Raw genomic sequence first — 18,289 nt, 5'->3', positions numbered from 1 at the left:
TGGCTGACGCCGCAGCCAAATCAGCAATTCCCAATAATAACCGTTGCCTGTTAGTCCCTTATACAGACTACAGGCAAATAATACATCAAAACATACATTCCCAATGGCAGGACTCGTGGAATAGACAGACTGCGAATAAATTATATTGTATAAAGCCTGTAATTGAACCGTGGCAGTCTTGTCTGCGCAGGAACCGTAAGGAGGAAGTTGTTCTAGCTCGTCTCCGCATCGGACACAGTCATCTTACACATTCTTTTCTGCTGAGGGCAGATGACTGTCCTATGTGCGAGCAATGCGACACCATTTTATCTATTAATCACATTTTAACCGTATGTCCACGTTTTAGACATGAACGTGATTTATACTTTACCGTTTTTAGTCATCTGGCTGAGCCTTATACACTCAGTCAGATTTTATCTGACAATGACCATGTGTCTGCTGTTTTTAGCTTTTTAAAATCAATAAACATTTTTACTGCCATATAAAATTTACATTTTATTGTGCTTTTCCATTGATTTATCTTTTATACTTTTGTTAATATTTATTTTGACATGGTGACCTAACTAGTTAGGTCACTGAAAGTTTCAATTTTTATTAATGACATGGTCTTGGCGCATTATAGCCCTAGTAGCTAATGCGCCAATAAAACCAAAACCAAACCAAACCAAACTGTATACAGGTCTGGAGGCCTCATTTCAAGAAGGATGTAGAGCTGCTTTAACGGGTACAGAGAAGGGCAACAAGATTAGTAAATGGAACAAAGGGTTGCTCTTACGAAGAAAGGCTTAAGTTTTGCAAATTACAGAGTCTGGAGACTAGGCACCGGCGAGGTGATCTGATAGAGGTGTATAAGGCTTTGAATGGTTTGAGCATGCTCAATGCCAATGGGATTCTTCATCTTTCTCAGAATAATCACCTGAGAGGGCATAAATTCAAATTGAGGAAGGACAGATGTCGGATAGATGTGCGGAAATTTGCCTTTGGCCAGCGGGTGGTTGGTTGGTGGAACCGACTTCCATCACTTGTTGTTGAAGTTGATAGCCTAAACAAATTTAAAGCTCAACTGGACAGGTATTTCGAACGAACGGAGGGGTGAAATGGGAGAGGGTTTTTTTTTTTTTTTTGTTGGCTGATGCTGAATAAGCTTGCTTTCTTGCATCATATGCCTCTACTAATGCTAATGCTAATTTAAATAAGAATATGGTAAAAATTAAAAATACTTATCCCTTTAGAGCAGCCAAAAATCCACCGACTGTTCTGTTCCACGACCAGAGCACTGACTTTAGGAATATATGTTCTGTAGAACTGTACAGAGTTGTATGTACTATGCTATAAGGTTATGTTCTATTACAAAAAGAATGTTAAATAGTATATATGTCATTCTTATGTCAGTGCATTACGCACAAAACAGTGGCAGCAGAAATTCTCTCATGCTTTGAGTTTCATTTTTGAGCAATTTCGTTATGTTGTTAAATGTGAGGAGATCCTTGGATGTGCAAGCAGATTTTTTTTTTTTTTTTTGTTTGTTTTTATTTTGCCACCACAATATAAAATAGAGATACTCCATTACACACCTTGTTGAAGCAGAAAGTAGACTTCGTTATTTTTTACTTAGAATTTTTTTAATCTTCATTCAATTTCTTGATTTCTTAATATGATGTTTTATGGTTCTAAGTAACATTACCCTCAGGATGTGCATTGCAGAAAGAAAAGTTTATAAATTTTTAGAATAGTTCATAAATTTATGTTGATTTAATTATAAATGAAATGAAAAATAAATTTTTCTTTTTGTATTTTGACTGTAGAGGCCAGAGGAGTTGTATATTGTTTATTAGTTGTGATTTATTAATACCATGAACATTATTTATTTCTGAATAACCTTTATTGCAAAATTTTGGTATATTTTGAAATTTGAGTAATTCTGAATTTAAAATAACTTTTAGACCAGATAGATATGTTTTAGAATTAATTGGAATAAAACCTGAAAAGTCACATGCACCCCCACCCATTGAACAATAACATAACACGTTTTCATCACAGGAACTATGTGACATTAGACTTTTCTTTTCCACAATAAACCAAATAGAGTACAGGCTTTCTCCTACTTCTAAATGGGTTAGGTTCTGACGTGCTGTTTGCAAGTCAAATTTGTTCATAAGTAGAAATTATTACATTATTGTGCTGAAAACAAGGGAAACATTACAATATTATTATGAAAAAATGTTACTCAGATTGTTAAAAAATAAAAGAAAACAAAAAAAATGGAACTTTTTTAAAAGAGAAATAATGTTTTTAAAATTTATATCATATTGTTTTACTTTAATAAGCACAAATTATTTATTATTAATCATTGTTGAAAGAATTGTAGAAAGGTGAGAAGGTGCTTCTGCGAAAGTTGGCCCAATAACACCTAAAGACATTGATGGTATGGGATCTACATCTTCCTGTTTCTTATCAGTTCTCTGAAAAAAGAATCCCGTGAAGTTTGCATCGTGGCTTTCTTTTCATCACAAATAACTTTGTGACAGGACATTGCTTCATGTACATTTGTAGACACATCCATAAATCTAAGTTTGGATCCTGTGACTTGAATAATGATAGTACCTTTTCCATCAAACTAAAGCCTTCTGTCTGGCTTAATGGTAAATTTTTTGCATTTTTCAACTTGTTCTTTGGTACCATTGTCCCCTAGCCTCTGGATTCTAATTCCACTAAATCTTCATTTGTCAACTCCTGGGTGAACACTGCAACTCATTAAAGGCCTCTTCTGTCATGTCTAGTACAAGTTGTGTATCCATATGGATAAGGTCCATTAATATATTTATCTCACCCTCTACTTCTTCAGTGAGATGAGAATTGTTAATGAACATGGGTTATATGTGTTTCTGTGCCAGGAAGCATCAGTTTTCTTTATGGTTTGGTTAGGTTAGGTTAGGTTAGGTTAGGTAGTTAGGGAAATACTATGATATTTGTAAATATCATAGTATTTCCCTAACTGTTTGAGTGTTACTCCATTATTACCTCTGTTTTGCTGCCTGTGAATTCTTGTCTTAGATAATATATCTTGACGGATACAATAGTCCCTTGGTCCATAGGTTTCAGTAATAGAATTGGCAAATGATGCAAGAAAGCAAGCTTATATAGCATCTGCCAAAAAGAACCCGCCATACACTTCACCCATCCATATGTTCCAAAAATTGTCTAGTTCTTCCTTGAATTTATTCAAACCATCCACTTCCATAACAACAGACAGAAGCCTTTTCCAACAATCAATCACCTGCTGGCTGAAAGCAGACTCCTGCACATCAGTCCTGCAACCATCCTTCCACTGTTTGAATTTATGCCCCATCATGTGTGTAGTTTCATAAAGAGAGAAGAATGCCATTAACATTTACTTACTCAATCTGTTCAAGGATTTGAATACCTCAGTAAGATCCTCCCTGCAGGTGCCTAGTCTCCAGGTTCTGAAATTTGCATAACTGAAGCCTTTCTAAAGGCTTTTCTTTTGGGGATTACCATGACTTCTAATCTCTCTTGGCACAAGCACATTACAAATATTGTTTCCTCTGCATCTAAAAAACTTGGTTTTCTCTTTTGCTCTCAGTGTTACTTTTCTTCCAAACAGCTGCTCACTCTGTATAAATCGCAAATCCGCCCAGCCATGGAATATTGTTCCCATATTTGGGGTGGTGCCCCCAAAACTTCTCTCAGGCTTCTTGATTCCATTCAGAAGAGGGCAGTTAGGTTAATTAATGATTCATCTCTAACAGAGTCTCTCCACTTGCTGTCTCATAGACATACTGTTTCTGCTGCATGCCTCTCTTCTACAGATACTTCCATGGGCATTGTTCTTCTAAATTGGCTTCTATAATTCCCACTCTCTTTCAAAACAGTCCAATCACGTGCCGCCACCAGTCAACATCCATTTATTGTCCAACTTCAAACTCACAGAACTAACTTTTCATCTTCGTCGTTTATTCATTGAACTGCCGTTTTCTGGAACAACCTTCCTTCATATGTATTTCCTGAAAATTACAGTCTACAGAAGTTCAAGACCATTGTCAACAAATATCTTCTTTCGTCTTCTCAATCTCCAACCCAAGCACGGTACTAAGTACTACAGGTTCTAATACCGCTCGTGTTTGGGGTTTACATTAAAAAAAAAAAAAAAACCTGAAGCCTTTCTAGCTGAGAGTACCTTTTTGTTCCCTTCACTAGTCTGGTTGCCTTCTGTGCACCTGTTTCAGCAGACTAAAGTGAGTCTAGCAGACCTGTAAAAAAGTACTCAAGAGTCAGCCCCATCCAACAAGGCCCTAGCAATACTGTTCTTATGATTGTTGGCCTGTGCCATTGCGTATATTGTCCCTGGCACATAGGTTTTCTGTATAATCTTGTATTTACTCTGGGGCCATCTCTATAAACCAACACATCAAGGAAAGGGAGGGTACCATCTGTTTCCAACTCTGAGGTAAACTGAATAAAAGGGGGAAGGCCATTAAGAAAGCTGAGACCACACAGACAAACAATCATAAGGACTGTGATATTAGAGCATTGTTGGACAGGACTAGGTCCCACTGTGCTCCTTCCGAGGATAGAAAGGCAGAGATTAAATGCGTCACAGCAGATCTCTGAAAATGTGGGTACCCCTGAGAAGATCTTGGATAAACATATTCAGGAAGTGGAACACAGATGATGAGAGGCATTCTCACCCATTGCCACCACATACATTTCCTACTATCCAGGCTTAAGGAAGCGGATCTCCCAAATATTATGTACCTGTCAGACATGCTGTGTGCACCTGCCAGCCCGAAGATTGTACACAGCCGTGTCAAATGTGAAAGATCCCATACCCTCGAAGATACAAGTGGGGTCATACATGAGATCAACTGCCTGGACTGTGAGGAGTGCTATGCTGGTGAGACAAAACACAGGTTCAAATATCATATGAGGATTATATTAATGCAATAAAGACTGCAGACTATGGAAAATCTGCTGTAGCTAACATTTTCTCAAGGTGAAGTTTCAGAGATTGCACAGGCTAAGGATGACTGATTGCCTGGGTTGGATTGAATGTAATGAAGAGAAGGTAATGAAGAGGGCATATAATTTAAGATCTAGTATATTCTTGCAAATATATAATTAGTGTTTAGAAAAGGGTTCCTTTCCCCTGGTCTTGATAACTGCACTGTTAAGACATTATAAAAAGTCCAGAGAAGACACCGGGAGGAGCCTGGGGCATACCATCCAATTTCTTTGCTTTCGGTGTTGGCAAAAACTTATGAACGGCTATGTGTAAGCAGAGTGATGATTAAGTATGAACAGAAGCTGTTGTCTTCTTGTAATCAATTTGGATTTAAGAAAGGAAAGTCAACAGAGGATGCCAGATGGTGAAGTATACACAGGATTATGGTGAGTGGTATGTCTTGAGTGTTTGTCGATTTTCACGGTGCATTTGATGGACTTGATAGACTATGGTGGGAAGGAATATTGATTAGAATAAAGGCTGATGAGTGTTCAGAAAAGTTATTCTCTGTATTTAAACAATATTTTAATGCAAGGAAAGTTGTTGTAAAAACGGTTTATACAGAGATAGTAAGAGATGTAGTTAGAGGATGTCCTTAAGGCTCGGTGATCGGTCCTCAGGCCTGGTGCATGACAATAGATGATTTCTGAAGTGTAATTATATTGGGAGTTAATGTGATTGCTTATGCGGATGACTTTCTCTTTTTAGTGTATGGGAATGCATAGACTCATTGAGGAACAAGCTCCGAGAGGTCATGGTGAATTTGATGGAGTGGTCTAATTTATATGGTTTGCAAATTTCCGAGACAGAAACAGTATAAATACTGTTGAAGGGGCAATTAAGTATCAATAGGCACCCATTAGTAAGAGCTTATGGAATGTCTATCAGATATGTTACTATAATTGTAAAGTAATTGTAAGTGCAATGATAGGGGAGTGAATTAGTTTGTGGCACATGCCAAATATTTGAAAAAGAAAACTAGAACATTGTATGCCAAGCTAAAGAGAGTTATAAGAGTTGACTAGGGCATAAAGGGCAGGGCGATCAATTTATTATATGACTGCCTGTTTGTACCGATAAATTGACTTGGCTTCATAAATTGACTAATTCTTTAATAAAGAAGTATATGTGGCAGGCACAGAGATTTTGCTGTCTATCACAAGAGTATGCAGAACAGTGTTGATAAATGCTTTACAGGTAGTCTTGGGAAGATTGCCTGCAGATTTGCAGATAATTTTGTTTGCTTCAATGTACTGCACAAGGCATAATATAAGGAGAATCATATTGAATATAAGCTTGTGTCTGGATGAGGGAAAGCTGTATATTAGGCAAGATATGCAAGAAGAAAAGAAAAGGATACTGTCAGAACTGGCGCCTCCGTAGCCAGGTGGACGGGAGCAGCAGTGCGTAGTACACACTTCTTGATTATGCCGGGGTTCGAGCCCATGACCACCAAATATGGAGGATGCGAAGGGAATGACCACCACATATCCCCCGAGCAATATGGCCTTAGTTGCTAATGCTCCTAAAAAAAAAAAAAAAACTGTCAGAACTTATGCATGAATGGCAAATGGGGTGGGATGCCTCAGCTAAAGGATGGGTAACATATTTTTTGACTCAAAGTTGAAATTATCAATGTTAAAAAGAGTCTGGCTTTAATGCAGCCTTTCTGGTTACTGAACATGGTCTTGCGAAGAGACTTTATAAACTAGGTTTGGTTGAAGACCAAAACTGTGAATGTGGTAATCAAGAAACATCAGAACATATGTTTCATTGCTGCTATTATGTTGATATAAGAAATCAATTGGAAATATTGATGGGTGGTTTAGAGCACAAGTCCTTATGGACTTTGTTTGTAGAGAGATACAATTTTATTTGATTTTTTAGTTGCAGTTTTCAAACGAAGAGTGCAAATAAATGCTAGGTAGTAGAGCCCGCCTACCAGTGGCAGGGATGGAAACCCAGTCAATTGGGATGGGCGGGACTGGAATTGAAGCATCCTGTGTCTGTCTCGCATGGCTAGGGCTAAGTGGTAATAAGCTCTATCTATTTTGAGAAGTGAACCATTGTTTTTAGTTGTGTTAATTTAATTATTATAAGTTTTGTGAGTGTTAAAATGCACAACTATGTTCAAAATTTAATTAAGTGATAAACCACACTTAAGCTTGGGTGGTATTGGTATTGGTGTTTAAAGGCACAAGGGCAGCTAAGGCCAAAATGTGCCATCTTGGGTGGTGGATTGGCTCTAGTGGTATCTTGAATGGTTTGGTTAACATTTCTGTGAGTAGAACCATCTGATTTCTCCAGGCAGTGCTGCCATAGTTGATTGTTCACATAGATATTGGAACCACAAATGGCTTGAGAGCTTGCAGATTTGTTCACAACATAAAACCAATATTAGAATTAACCCCAGAGACATGTACCAATTCTGTGGTACTACACTTAGGGTGGTAGAAAATGAAAAAGACCTGGGAGTAATTGTGCAATCAGATATTAAGTTTTTTGATGAGCAGGCTTCCAGAGCAGGTCAGGGGGTATTGTCAATGATATACAGGAATTTTGCTAGTAGGGAAAAGGAGGTGATTATCCCTTTGTATAAGACAATGGTCAGGCCATGCCTTGAGTACTGCATACAGATCTGGAGGCCTCATTTTAGGAAGAATGTAGAGTTGCTTGAGTGAATGCAGAGAAGGGCAACAAGATTGGTGAGGGGAAGGAAGGGGTCTTCTTACCAAGAAAGGTTTAAGTTCTGCATATTACAGTGGCTGGAGACTAGGTGCCTGCGAGGTGATTTGATTGAGGTGTTATAAGGCCTTGAATGGGTTGAGCAGTCTCATCGCTGATGGAATTCTTCCTCTTGCTCATATTATGAACCTGAGGGGGACAGGAATTCAAATTGAGGAAAGACAGTTGTAGAATAGATGTGCGGAAATTTGCCTTTAGCCAGCAGGTAGTTGATTTCTAGAACAACCTTCCATCTGTTGTTATGGAAGTTGATAGCTTAAATAAATGTTTGTCCAGTTCCTCCTTGAGGAACTGGACAAACTTTTAGAGGAAATGGATGTGTGAAATTGTTTTTATCTTTTTTCCCCCGCTGATGCTACATAAATTGATACACTTGCTTTCTTGCATCCCATGCCTCTATTACTACTGTTATAGTAGGGGAGTCCATATTCATGCCCTCTTTGAAACCATAATTCTTGGACAGGATGAACGGTTCCGCCAGGCATGCTCCCAAGCCATTTCTGGTTTCCATGCACATGTGGAGAATAATGCCCATGCTCCTTTGATAACACATGCTGCGAGCCACAATTCTGCAGTTATTTAAGGATGTACCGTGACAGTTAAGTTTTACTGTTGATAAAGGAGGTGGACATCTCTGAAAGCTACGGTTGTTTTTATCGCTTTTAATTCTGTATAGTGTAATTTCATATTGTAATGTATCATTTGTTTTCTATTACTTTATCGCTTTTAATTGTACAATCAGTGTATTTTATTTGTATTTTATCGTTTATTTTTATTTTTACAAAATTTTATCTGGTCTTATATCATTATTATTTTAATAAAGTTTCAGTTATAGATGGTTGGTGTATTGCATTGCAGTTATTATGAGTTATTGCTACCTATATGCAGTACCTTGCATTTGTCAATGTTAAACTTCAACTGTTATTTCTCATCCCATAGACCTAATTTTTCTAGATCTTGTTGCAGTAGCATACTGTTATTAGTGTTGTTAACCACCCTGCCAACCTTTGTATACCTTCATCAGTATCGTTAATAAATATTGAAAGCAATTGTGAGCCCAGCACCGAACCTTGAGGGATTCCACTAATGACATTAGCCCATGAAGAGCAGTGCCCATTGATAACCACTGTCTTCTTCCACTTAACCATCCCTTTATCCATAGCAGTAACTTGCCCTTAATGCCAGTTTGGAGAGCAGTCTTTTATATTCAACAGAAGCCTTCCTGAAACCAAGTATATTATATCAAAATTCTCTTTGCATCCAGTTCCTTGGTCACTGCATTATAGTAACCTTCAGATTGGTTAGACAAGCTCCTTAACAACTCCATGCTGTGATTGCCATATAATTGCATTCCTATCTAGATGGTCCTACATTACTTTACTTCTGTAACCGATGATGCCATTATTTTTTGTAGAACAGAAGTTAATATAACAGGTTTGTAATTGCTTGTCACCTTTTTATCTTTATGAATGGGGGATGCATTCGCACATTTCTGATCCATAGGTGCCTCTTCTGAATCCAGTAATCCAAAAATGCTCTCATAATTATGGCTAAAGGTTTGCTTTCTTCCTTTGCTGTGTTTCTTAATATGATTGGATAGATTCCATCCACCTCTGTGCTGCTTTTTTTTTATTTTCAGCTTCAACAATTTCTAGATTTCCATAAGTCTGATTTTAATGAAATTTGGGAAGGCTCGACAAATAGTTCTAAAAGAGCCAAATATAAAATTTCACGAAAATCCATCACTTAGAGTCAAGGTATTACATGTAGATGAACATGATGAAGATGGTAGGTGCTTTTTGAATATATGCTAATGTGCCTAAAAATTGAGTCAAAGGGGAAATTTAGAAAAATCCTGTATTTGACATTGTCGATACTGTCAAAAACATTGCAGTACTTCCATGTACAGGAAAAGCTTTTCTTTAGGCAATAAATATTGGACAAAATTCTAGTCATGAAGCCAGACATGTTGGTACATAATATTAAATTTTTTTTTGTGGTAGTTGAATGTTTAATTTATTATTATTCTTTTCTTCCAGTCAGAAAAAGCCTACACTGGAAGAAAAAAATGCTAAAAATAGGAGTTAATTTTTTAATATAAGTTTTATTTTCTGCACACATAACTACAAAGAAGTTTTCACTTTATATAAAAACTCTCAAAAAATGATAATTCAGTTCTCTTTCCCCCCATTTTTAATTAACAGGTTCTCTGTATGTAGGGAATTTTACTCTATGAAATATGGGTAGAAGTAGTAGTAATCTGTAGCCCAATTATTCCATTTAATTCACGTTAACCAGATCATGGAGTAGGTGATTATTAAATAGGATGTCTGTAAAATAATAACTTTATTTCTATAGTGTCTCAACCATGAATAAACAACTGCCATTTGCTGGAGGCTATTTCTAATGAAAGAATATTAAATATCAGATTGTTTTTGCTAAATGATTAGTTTACCAAAAGAAGTTTTGTATTTTGAAGTTAAAAGTTAATTATATTTTTATATTATCTACAATTAAATAATAAAATCTACTTGATTTAACTGTCATTTGATTGATAAAATTAAACAAAGCTGTTATTGATATATGCCTGATATTAATAGCGTGCACACACACACACACACACACACACACACACACACACACACACACACACACACACACACACACACACACACACACACACACACACACACACACACACACTTTAGTTGCCTATCCCCCTTCTGTTAAATTGTTCAATAGCTTATTTCAGCAATCAATCACTTGCTGAAGACAAACTTCTGCACATCTATTCTGTAAGTGTCTTATTATTCAGTTTGCAATAAGTGCTGACTTTTTTTATTTATAAATTAAAATAAAGTATTGCATGTTGTGATTTTGTTTTCTTTTAATTAGAAAATCCTTGAGGAAATTGTAAATGCAGATTCAGGGGCACCATTTTCACCTAGACATTACAGAAAGGTAAGCTTGTGTGTGCGTGTTTTGGAAGGGGAGTGTTAAGTTCACAGACTTATTCATTATGCAACTAATACAATACGAATAAATGTTTTAATATGAAATCAAATTGACTATGACCTGATTAACCAAAGATTCAGGAATATATTAACAACAAAGAGATATCCCACATGCTGAATGTGGACTGGACCATAATCTGCTGATGGACAATATAACGTTAAACTGAAGATGCAGAAGAAAACAAATGCCAGTTAGGAAAAGAATTAGACATAAGAAAGCTCAATAGAAGGCAGATAGACACCTAAAAAGATGACTTAAGAACAGAGTTTCAATGAAGATAGTTTTTCTGACTAATTAGTTTTTCTTTTCTACAAAGGTCAGAGAAAAACTAATTGGCCAGAAAAGTGAAGAGGGATTATTGTGAAGGAACAGTGGATTGGGTATAAAACATGGGGGGGAAAAAAAAAAAAAAAAAAAAAAAAGGCAAGAACATCATTGGGTATAAACAATTGGAAAAGAAAAATCCATGGATGGCCACTGAAATTCTAAAATTGATGGATGAAAGAAAGAAATGAAATACAAAGCAACACATGAGCAAATACAAAAGGAGATAATAAAGGCAGAAGCCTCGCTGGAAGCTAAATGTAATGAAATGGAACAACTAAGGAAGAATCACAATACAAAGGAACTATTCAAGAAGATCACTGAACTTAAGGGGAAATTATGCAATCAGATCAGGATGTATTGAGAATAAAAATGGTAAAATAACAACTGAGGGAAGAAATGAGAGAATCTTGGGAAATGTAACTAAAGAATCTGCATGATGATCAAAGTGACTTACAGGGTATGACATATTGGAAGAGGATGTCAGGTTTGCTATCAAATCTATGAAGAATGGCAGGGCAACTGGTCCAGATGAAATTCCTTTTGAACTGTTCAAGAGCATTGGAAAGGTATACATCAAAGATCTTCAGGATCTACAGGAGGTTAGGTTCCAGAAGTGATGAATGATAACCATCCGTATTCTTAAGAAACCCAAAACATATAAACATGTAGAAACATAGAATAATCAGCCCACTGAACCACTTAAGCAAACTTCTTAAAATAATATACAACAGAATTTACACAAAAGTGGATGACTTAGTTGAAAATACAACTAAATTTTAGTTGTATTTTTATATGCCTACTCAGCATAAATTGCTGAGTAGGCATATGAAATGAATGTTCCACATTTCTTTTCGAGTGTTTTTGTAGATTACAAGAAAGCATTTGACAAAAAAGAATCATGACAAACTAATTGAAATTATATATAAAACAGGATTGGACTTCAGGAATATAAGAATCATAAAAAAAGTGAATCAGAAAACCAAGTTAGGATGGGAAATGTGGAAACAGACTGGATTGAGGTTAGAAGAAGTGTGAAACAAGCTGCTTATCACTAGTTCTGTAAAACTTACATGTAGAAAGTTCTGAATGAAATGGAAGAAGGCATCAAAATAATTGGAACAGTAAACGACCTGAGATATGCAAAAATAACATTCCCCATTCTCTGCTGAAATAGAAATATAGAACGGATCAACAACTTTTGCTACCAGCTTTTACAACTTTTGAATGAACGTCATTCTACTCAGACAATCAAACCAAAGATATCAGAAGCCAGTTTGTCCTATTCATAAGAGGACAAGCTGATTTCGGAATTAAGATTCAGGGATTTTGAATGCCATACATGGCCTCTGTTGCTATATGGAGGGGAAGTCTGCACAATTAACAAAGGAATGATAAAAAGATTTGAGATGTGGTGCCTACGGAGAATCATGAAAATCAAATGGACAAGCAGAATTAGTAATGGAGGGGGTTCTACAAGTCACAAAGACAGATAAACGCCTAAAAAGATGGTTCACAAGAGGAAATTGGCATACTGTGGACACATCCTAAAAGCAAAGAACTATGAAATACATAAATTGTATAATTGGAAGGCATGATAATGAGATCTAGGTGGAGGAGATGGATAACCTTGGTCTGGACTGGATGGAATGTCAGGAAAATAATTCAGGAAATTAGCAACAGAAAAAATTGGTATTTGTTGGTCACAAAAACCTCTTCCTTGTTGGAGGAGGTTGGTGACCAACAAATACCAATTTTTTCCAACTCCTTGTTGGAGAGGTTGGTGCCCAACAAAGAAGAAGAATTGTTGAATTTAAACATGATACAGAAATTAAGTATAGTTATCAATAGTGTTTTTTACATTTTAAAAATAAATACACAATTGAAATTTAATGAATTAAAATTGAATATGTTAGATATGATTCTAAGCTTTATAATAGCAATCAGATAGATTATATAAGTGTATGATACTTCAGCACCACTCATTTCTGTTCTGGTGTCATACAAAACATGTGTGCAAATATGTTTTCTCTTTTTTTTTAAAAAATGTAATGTAGTTGTTTGGAACAGCCAGCCACTTATGGCCGTACATGATAACTACTGTTTGGAGCAGTGGATGGCCAAATGCAATCCATAAATATGTTGGAAATAATCATTTTAATGTTATGGTAACAACATCAGATTATAGTGAGGTGTTTTAAAGACAAGTTCAAGTACAGCTGAGAGTTGCAGCATTCCCCGATGACTACGCTCTTGCCATAGGGACAAAGGTGGCAAGCCTCTCTTACTCAGAGAACACTGTGTGGCTCATGTGACCCATACTTTGTTTCATTAACATTGTGTCCCTCTCAGGAAAGCCCATATTTTTTTTTTTTTTTTTTTTTTACCCAAACACGACAGGTATTAGAATCTATATTACTTAGTACTGTGCTTGGGTTGGAGGTTGAGAAGATGAAAGAAGATATCTGTTGACATTGGACTTGAACTTCTGTAGACTGTAATTTTCAGGAAATACGTATGAAGGAAGGTTGTTCCAGAAAACGGCAGTTGAATGAATAAACGAGGAAGATGAAAAGTTGGCTCTTTGAGTTTGAAATTGGACAGTAAATGGATGTTGGCTGGTGGCTGCACATGTTCGCACTGTTTTGAAAGAGAGAGAGTGGGAATTATAGAAGCCAATTCAGAAGAACAGTGCCCATGGAAGTATCTGTAGAAGAGACATGCAGCAGAAACAGTATGTCTATGAGACCGCGATTGGAGAGACTCTGTTAGAGATGAATCATTAATCAACTTAACTGCCCTCTTCTGAATGGAATCAAGAAGCCTGAGAGAAGTTTTAGGGGCACCACCCCAGATGTGGGAACAATATTCCATGGTAGGGTGGATTTGCAATTTATACAGAGTGAGCAGCAGTTTGGAAGAAAAGTAACACTGAGAGCAAAAGAGAAAACCAAGTTTTTTAGATGCAGAGGAAGCAATATTTGTAATGTGCTTGTGCCAAGAGAGATTAGAAGTCAGGGTAATCCCAAAAGAGATATATCATTTTGCCTAGAGCATCACCAAAGATATGAATAGGAGCAGAAGAATCCTTTTTGCGAAATATAAGGCAAGACTGAGTTTTAGAAGGGTTGAAATCAACTAAGTTGTCTTTGCCCCACTGGACAATTACCTGAAGATCAGCATTTAAGGAATTGGCAGCAGATTTTCGAGAACTTGAAGCTGATTGAGCAGGACAAGATTTCTCAAAATGGAAAGTTGAATGCAATGTGCTATCATCGGCAAAACTATGGTTAGGATTTACAGTCAATGGAAGAAGGTCAATAATATACAAGAGGAAGAGTGGGTGAAAGAACTGAACCGTGGGGGACACCGGCATTACTGGAGAAGTTAGAAGACAGAGAGCCATCTACCATCACCCTCAGTGAGCGATCAGAGAGAAAACTGGATAACCAATTACTAAAAACAGTTGGCAAACCATAAGATGGAAGCTTGTTTAGAAGACCTTTATGCCAAACACGTTCGAAAGCCTTTGAGATGTCAAGAGCAACTACTTGTTTCACCGAACCTTTCCACTGAATTAGTCCATAAATGGGTAACATAAGCCAGAATATCACCAGTGGATCGACACTGACGGAATCCATACTGGCGATCGTTGATCAGACGGAAGGTTTCTAGGTAGTTTAAGAGTTGGCGGTTAATTGATTTCTCCATTACTTTAGAAAGAGTAGAAGTAATTGCAATGGGACGACAATTGGATGGGAGGGATTTGTCACTCTTTTTAGGAACTGGCTGGTTATGAGCAAATTTCCAAGCAGAAGGAAAAACACCTTTGGAATAAAAAAGTGAAAAAAGATGGCAAAGAATAGGAATAAGTTCAGGAGCACAGCTTTTGAGAACAAGTGCAGAAATACCATCAGGACCTGGAGCTTTCTTAGCATCAAGATTCTTAAAAATCCTTCTGATATCCTTTTGACGGAAGACCACAAGAGACATTAAATGGAGCATTTTGGGAATGGCAGGAGGTGTTTTACCAAAGATCATTAATTACATGAGTTGGAAGAAAAATGGGATGCTAGCAGGTCAGCTTTATCCTTGGCTGAAGTGACAATAGAACTATCTGGTTTAAACAGAGGTGGGAGCAGAAATGGGCAAAAGTTGTGGCCAGTAGCTTTGGCAAGAGACCAGAATGCTCAGCTACCATTAGGACAATAAGCAAGTTTTCTACTCTTAGCCTGTTCAAAATCTAGTTTGGATTGATTAATAACTGCATTACAATTATTGCGAGCTTTTGTGTAGGCAGAAAATGAAACTGAAGAATTGGAAACAAGTCAATTACGGTATTCAGCATTCTTCTCTTGAACAGCCTTAACACATTTATTGGAAAACCAAGGTTTAGATAAAGGACGAGATTTTAGAGTGGAGTGTGGAATAAAGGATTCCATTCCTACAAGAATAATTTCACTGACACGATCTGAGGAAGCGCTGACATCAGAAGTTTTGAAACACTAATCATACTAAGGAAAAGAAGAAAATAAATCTTCCAGGTCATCCCATTTTCCGTTCTTGTAATGCCAAACAACATGAGTTTGGGAATAGCCATGAGATAAAGGATCCATTGGAGAAGAGACAATCACCAAGTTGTGATCTGAGGTGCCTGAAGGACAACTCACTTTGACCATGTACTCTCAGAGGGGTTGTCTGTGAGAAAAGATCAAGCGTGTTGGCTGTATGATTAGGATTGTCTGGTATTCTGGTATGCAAATGAATAGTCTGTGTGAGGTCATTAGTAATTGCAAAAGCCTCATCATCTCAACTAGCTGGGTCGGTGTGACTAGAGAACAGAAGCCAGCTGGAGTTGTGAACATTAAAATCACCAAGGAAAATTACCACACTGTTAGGAAAGTTGGACTGAAGAAAGCCAAGTCGCAAAGAGAGGAAGTCAAAGAGCTCCAAGTGATTAGTGGAGTTGGGAGAATGGTAGAGACAACAGATGAAATTGACAGAATGATGTAGAGAGATTTTAAGCCAGAGAAGATTGAAAAGAGGCGATTCCAAATTACCAAGTGTCAGACAGGGAATATCCCAACGGACATATACACAAGTACCACCTTTAAGGTGAAAGGAATACAACGAATAATTTTGGGCAATTGAAATGAGCAGTGGTTGAATCAACCGATAACTGACATTCTGTCAGAAAAAGTACACGGGGTTTGGCAGTCTGCAAGTGGAAATGGACATCGTTGAGATTAGAACTGAGACTATGTATATTTGTCAAATGAACTAGAAAGTGTTGCAATGTCTATATCTTTATCCACACACAATTTAAATCCTGATGTTCTTAATTCGTTTAGTTGACTAAGAATACCATCTATCAATATAATTGCAGTGTTCATATCAATTTTTCTACTTTGCATTACTGTACTTTATTTGTAATATGCAATATTTCATACCAAACAACTACACTTATAATAAATTTAAAAGAAGTAATTTCTGTTAACAAACTTTGTAGTTCAGACTGCAGTGTTACCTCTTTTCCTTTGGCCTTGATTTCATTTAATGGAGTTGTAATATCTCCTAACTGATATCATACTGCTTCAACAGCTTTTATCTTTCCTTCCCATATTGTTTCTGCTAGAGATTTCACAGTAATTTTTACTTGCCTTTTTAAAATATCCCACCTACTTGCCGAAACAGCACAAATCGTGTATAAACATTGTAATATTCCAAAAAATAATACTGCTGGTGTTGAAGAATTTGCTGCATCCCCCAGATACAACTAAATTTAAATCATGCGCAACATAAAAAAGCTCTAATTTCTTGTAAAATTCTTGCTTTTACACCCTTCTGTTTACCTTTCATGTTATTACCATTATCATACCCTTTCCCATGGCAGTTACTTAGGTTGACATTGTTCGTTTGTCACATTTTTAGTATAGATTTTGTTAGTCCTTTCTCTGAAGTATTTTGAATGGTCATGTATCCTAAGAAATGTTCACAAATTGTTATAGTGCAGCTAGACATAGAAACAAATCTAATTATGACCATGATTTGTTTCACGTAACTTACGTCCAATGTACAATCTAAAATAATTTAATAATATTTTGCATTGGAAACTCTTCTACAAATTTTCTTATAGTACCATTCCACCTATCATTTAAATTAATTTTATGTTTGGCTACTCAAACAATGTGTATTTGTACATTCTTTACTTTCTACTTGATGAACATGTTCTTTAAGTATTAGCTCAATACTTAAAGAAGTGCACAATAATTCTGTTTATCCCAAAAAAATTTCCATTATTTGTTTCAAATAATTTTTCTTTGCTTCCTCTCAATGCCAAATATCACGAAGCCAAAAATTTAATTATTTCAATTCCTCATTCCCAAACCATTCTCCAGTAATTTTTTTTCCTTTCAATATCAAATTTTTAGTTCCTTCCACTGTTGCATGCATACTTTATGATTTTAAGAGTTCTCATGCGAGCTTAAACCATCTTGTGAATGATGCCAAGAATGAAACCCAGTAGTTTTCAAGAGAATATTTTTACTTGACTAAATAATTTGCATCAAAAGCAGAAAATGGCATCCCCCCCCACGAGTGTATTAACGAAGTCCCTCAAGCTTTTCGCAATTTTTTAAGGTCCTGAAACGATGGTCATTTGTAAACTGGCATCTATAAGTATAAATGGGATTGTTTCGATTTTCTGTTTTGAGCGGTCCCATTTGAACTAATTCAACACTTATATAGAAAGTTTTATTATCTCTGGCCAGTCACTGGGATCATTTAAATTATAAATTATATATTCACTTTCCATCTTTGACTTTGCAGCCCCTGATTCATTTTTAAGGCGCCTCTGTAGCCAGGTGGGAAGGAGCAGCAGCAGTGCGTAGCACACGCTTCTTGATTAAACCGGAGTTCGAGCCCGTCACCATCAAATACGGAGGATGTGGAAAGGTCAGGGAATGACCACCGCATATCCCCGGAGCAATATGGCCTTAGTTGCTAATGCTCCTAAAACCAAATAACAAACAAACAATTCATTTTTATTCAATAAAACTGAAGTTAAAAGTAAGTTAATTTCTGTGGTGCATTCTTGTGCTTCCAGAACAGATACACTATTTTCTTTTGCCACTACATCACTAGATACATTTTCCTTTCCATCATGGCTTGTTGAAGGTACAG

General features: G+C 36.6%; 1 protein-coding gene across 1 annotated transcript in view; it reads left to right on the top strand.

The window, feature by feature from the left end:
- The window catches only part of Nf1 (neurofibromin 1), a 1,111,953-nt gene that overhangs the window by 204,572 nt on the left and 889,092 nt on the right, over nt 1-18,289 (top strand). Inside the window, exon 10 of the mRNA XM_090369763.1 lies at nt 10,664-10,729. Within this exon, the coding sequence (XP_090225889.1) occupies nt 10,664-10,729 (66 nt within the window). The remainder of the gene's footprint in view (nt 1-10,663; nt 10,730-18,289) is intronic.

Source organism: Mastigoproctus giganteus, chromosome 3 (assembly GCF_048544385.1).
Source record: "Mastigoproctus giganteus isolate SK-2022 chromosome 3, ASM4854438v1, whole genome shotgun sequence".
NCBI classification, from domain to species: Eukaryota; Metazoa; Arthropoda; class Arachnida; order Uropygi; family Thelyphonidae; genus Mastigoproctus; species Mastigoproctus giganteus.
Note: the sequence above shows the minus strand (reverse complement) of the source record. Positions and strands in the feature narration are given on the sequence as shown.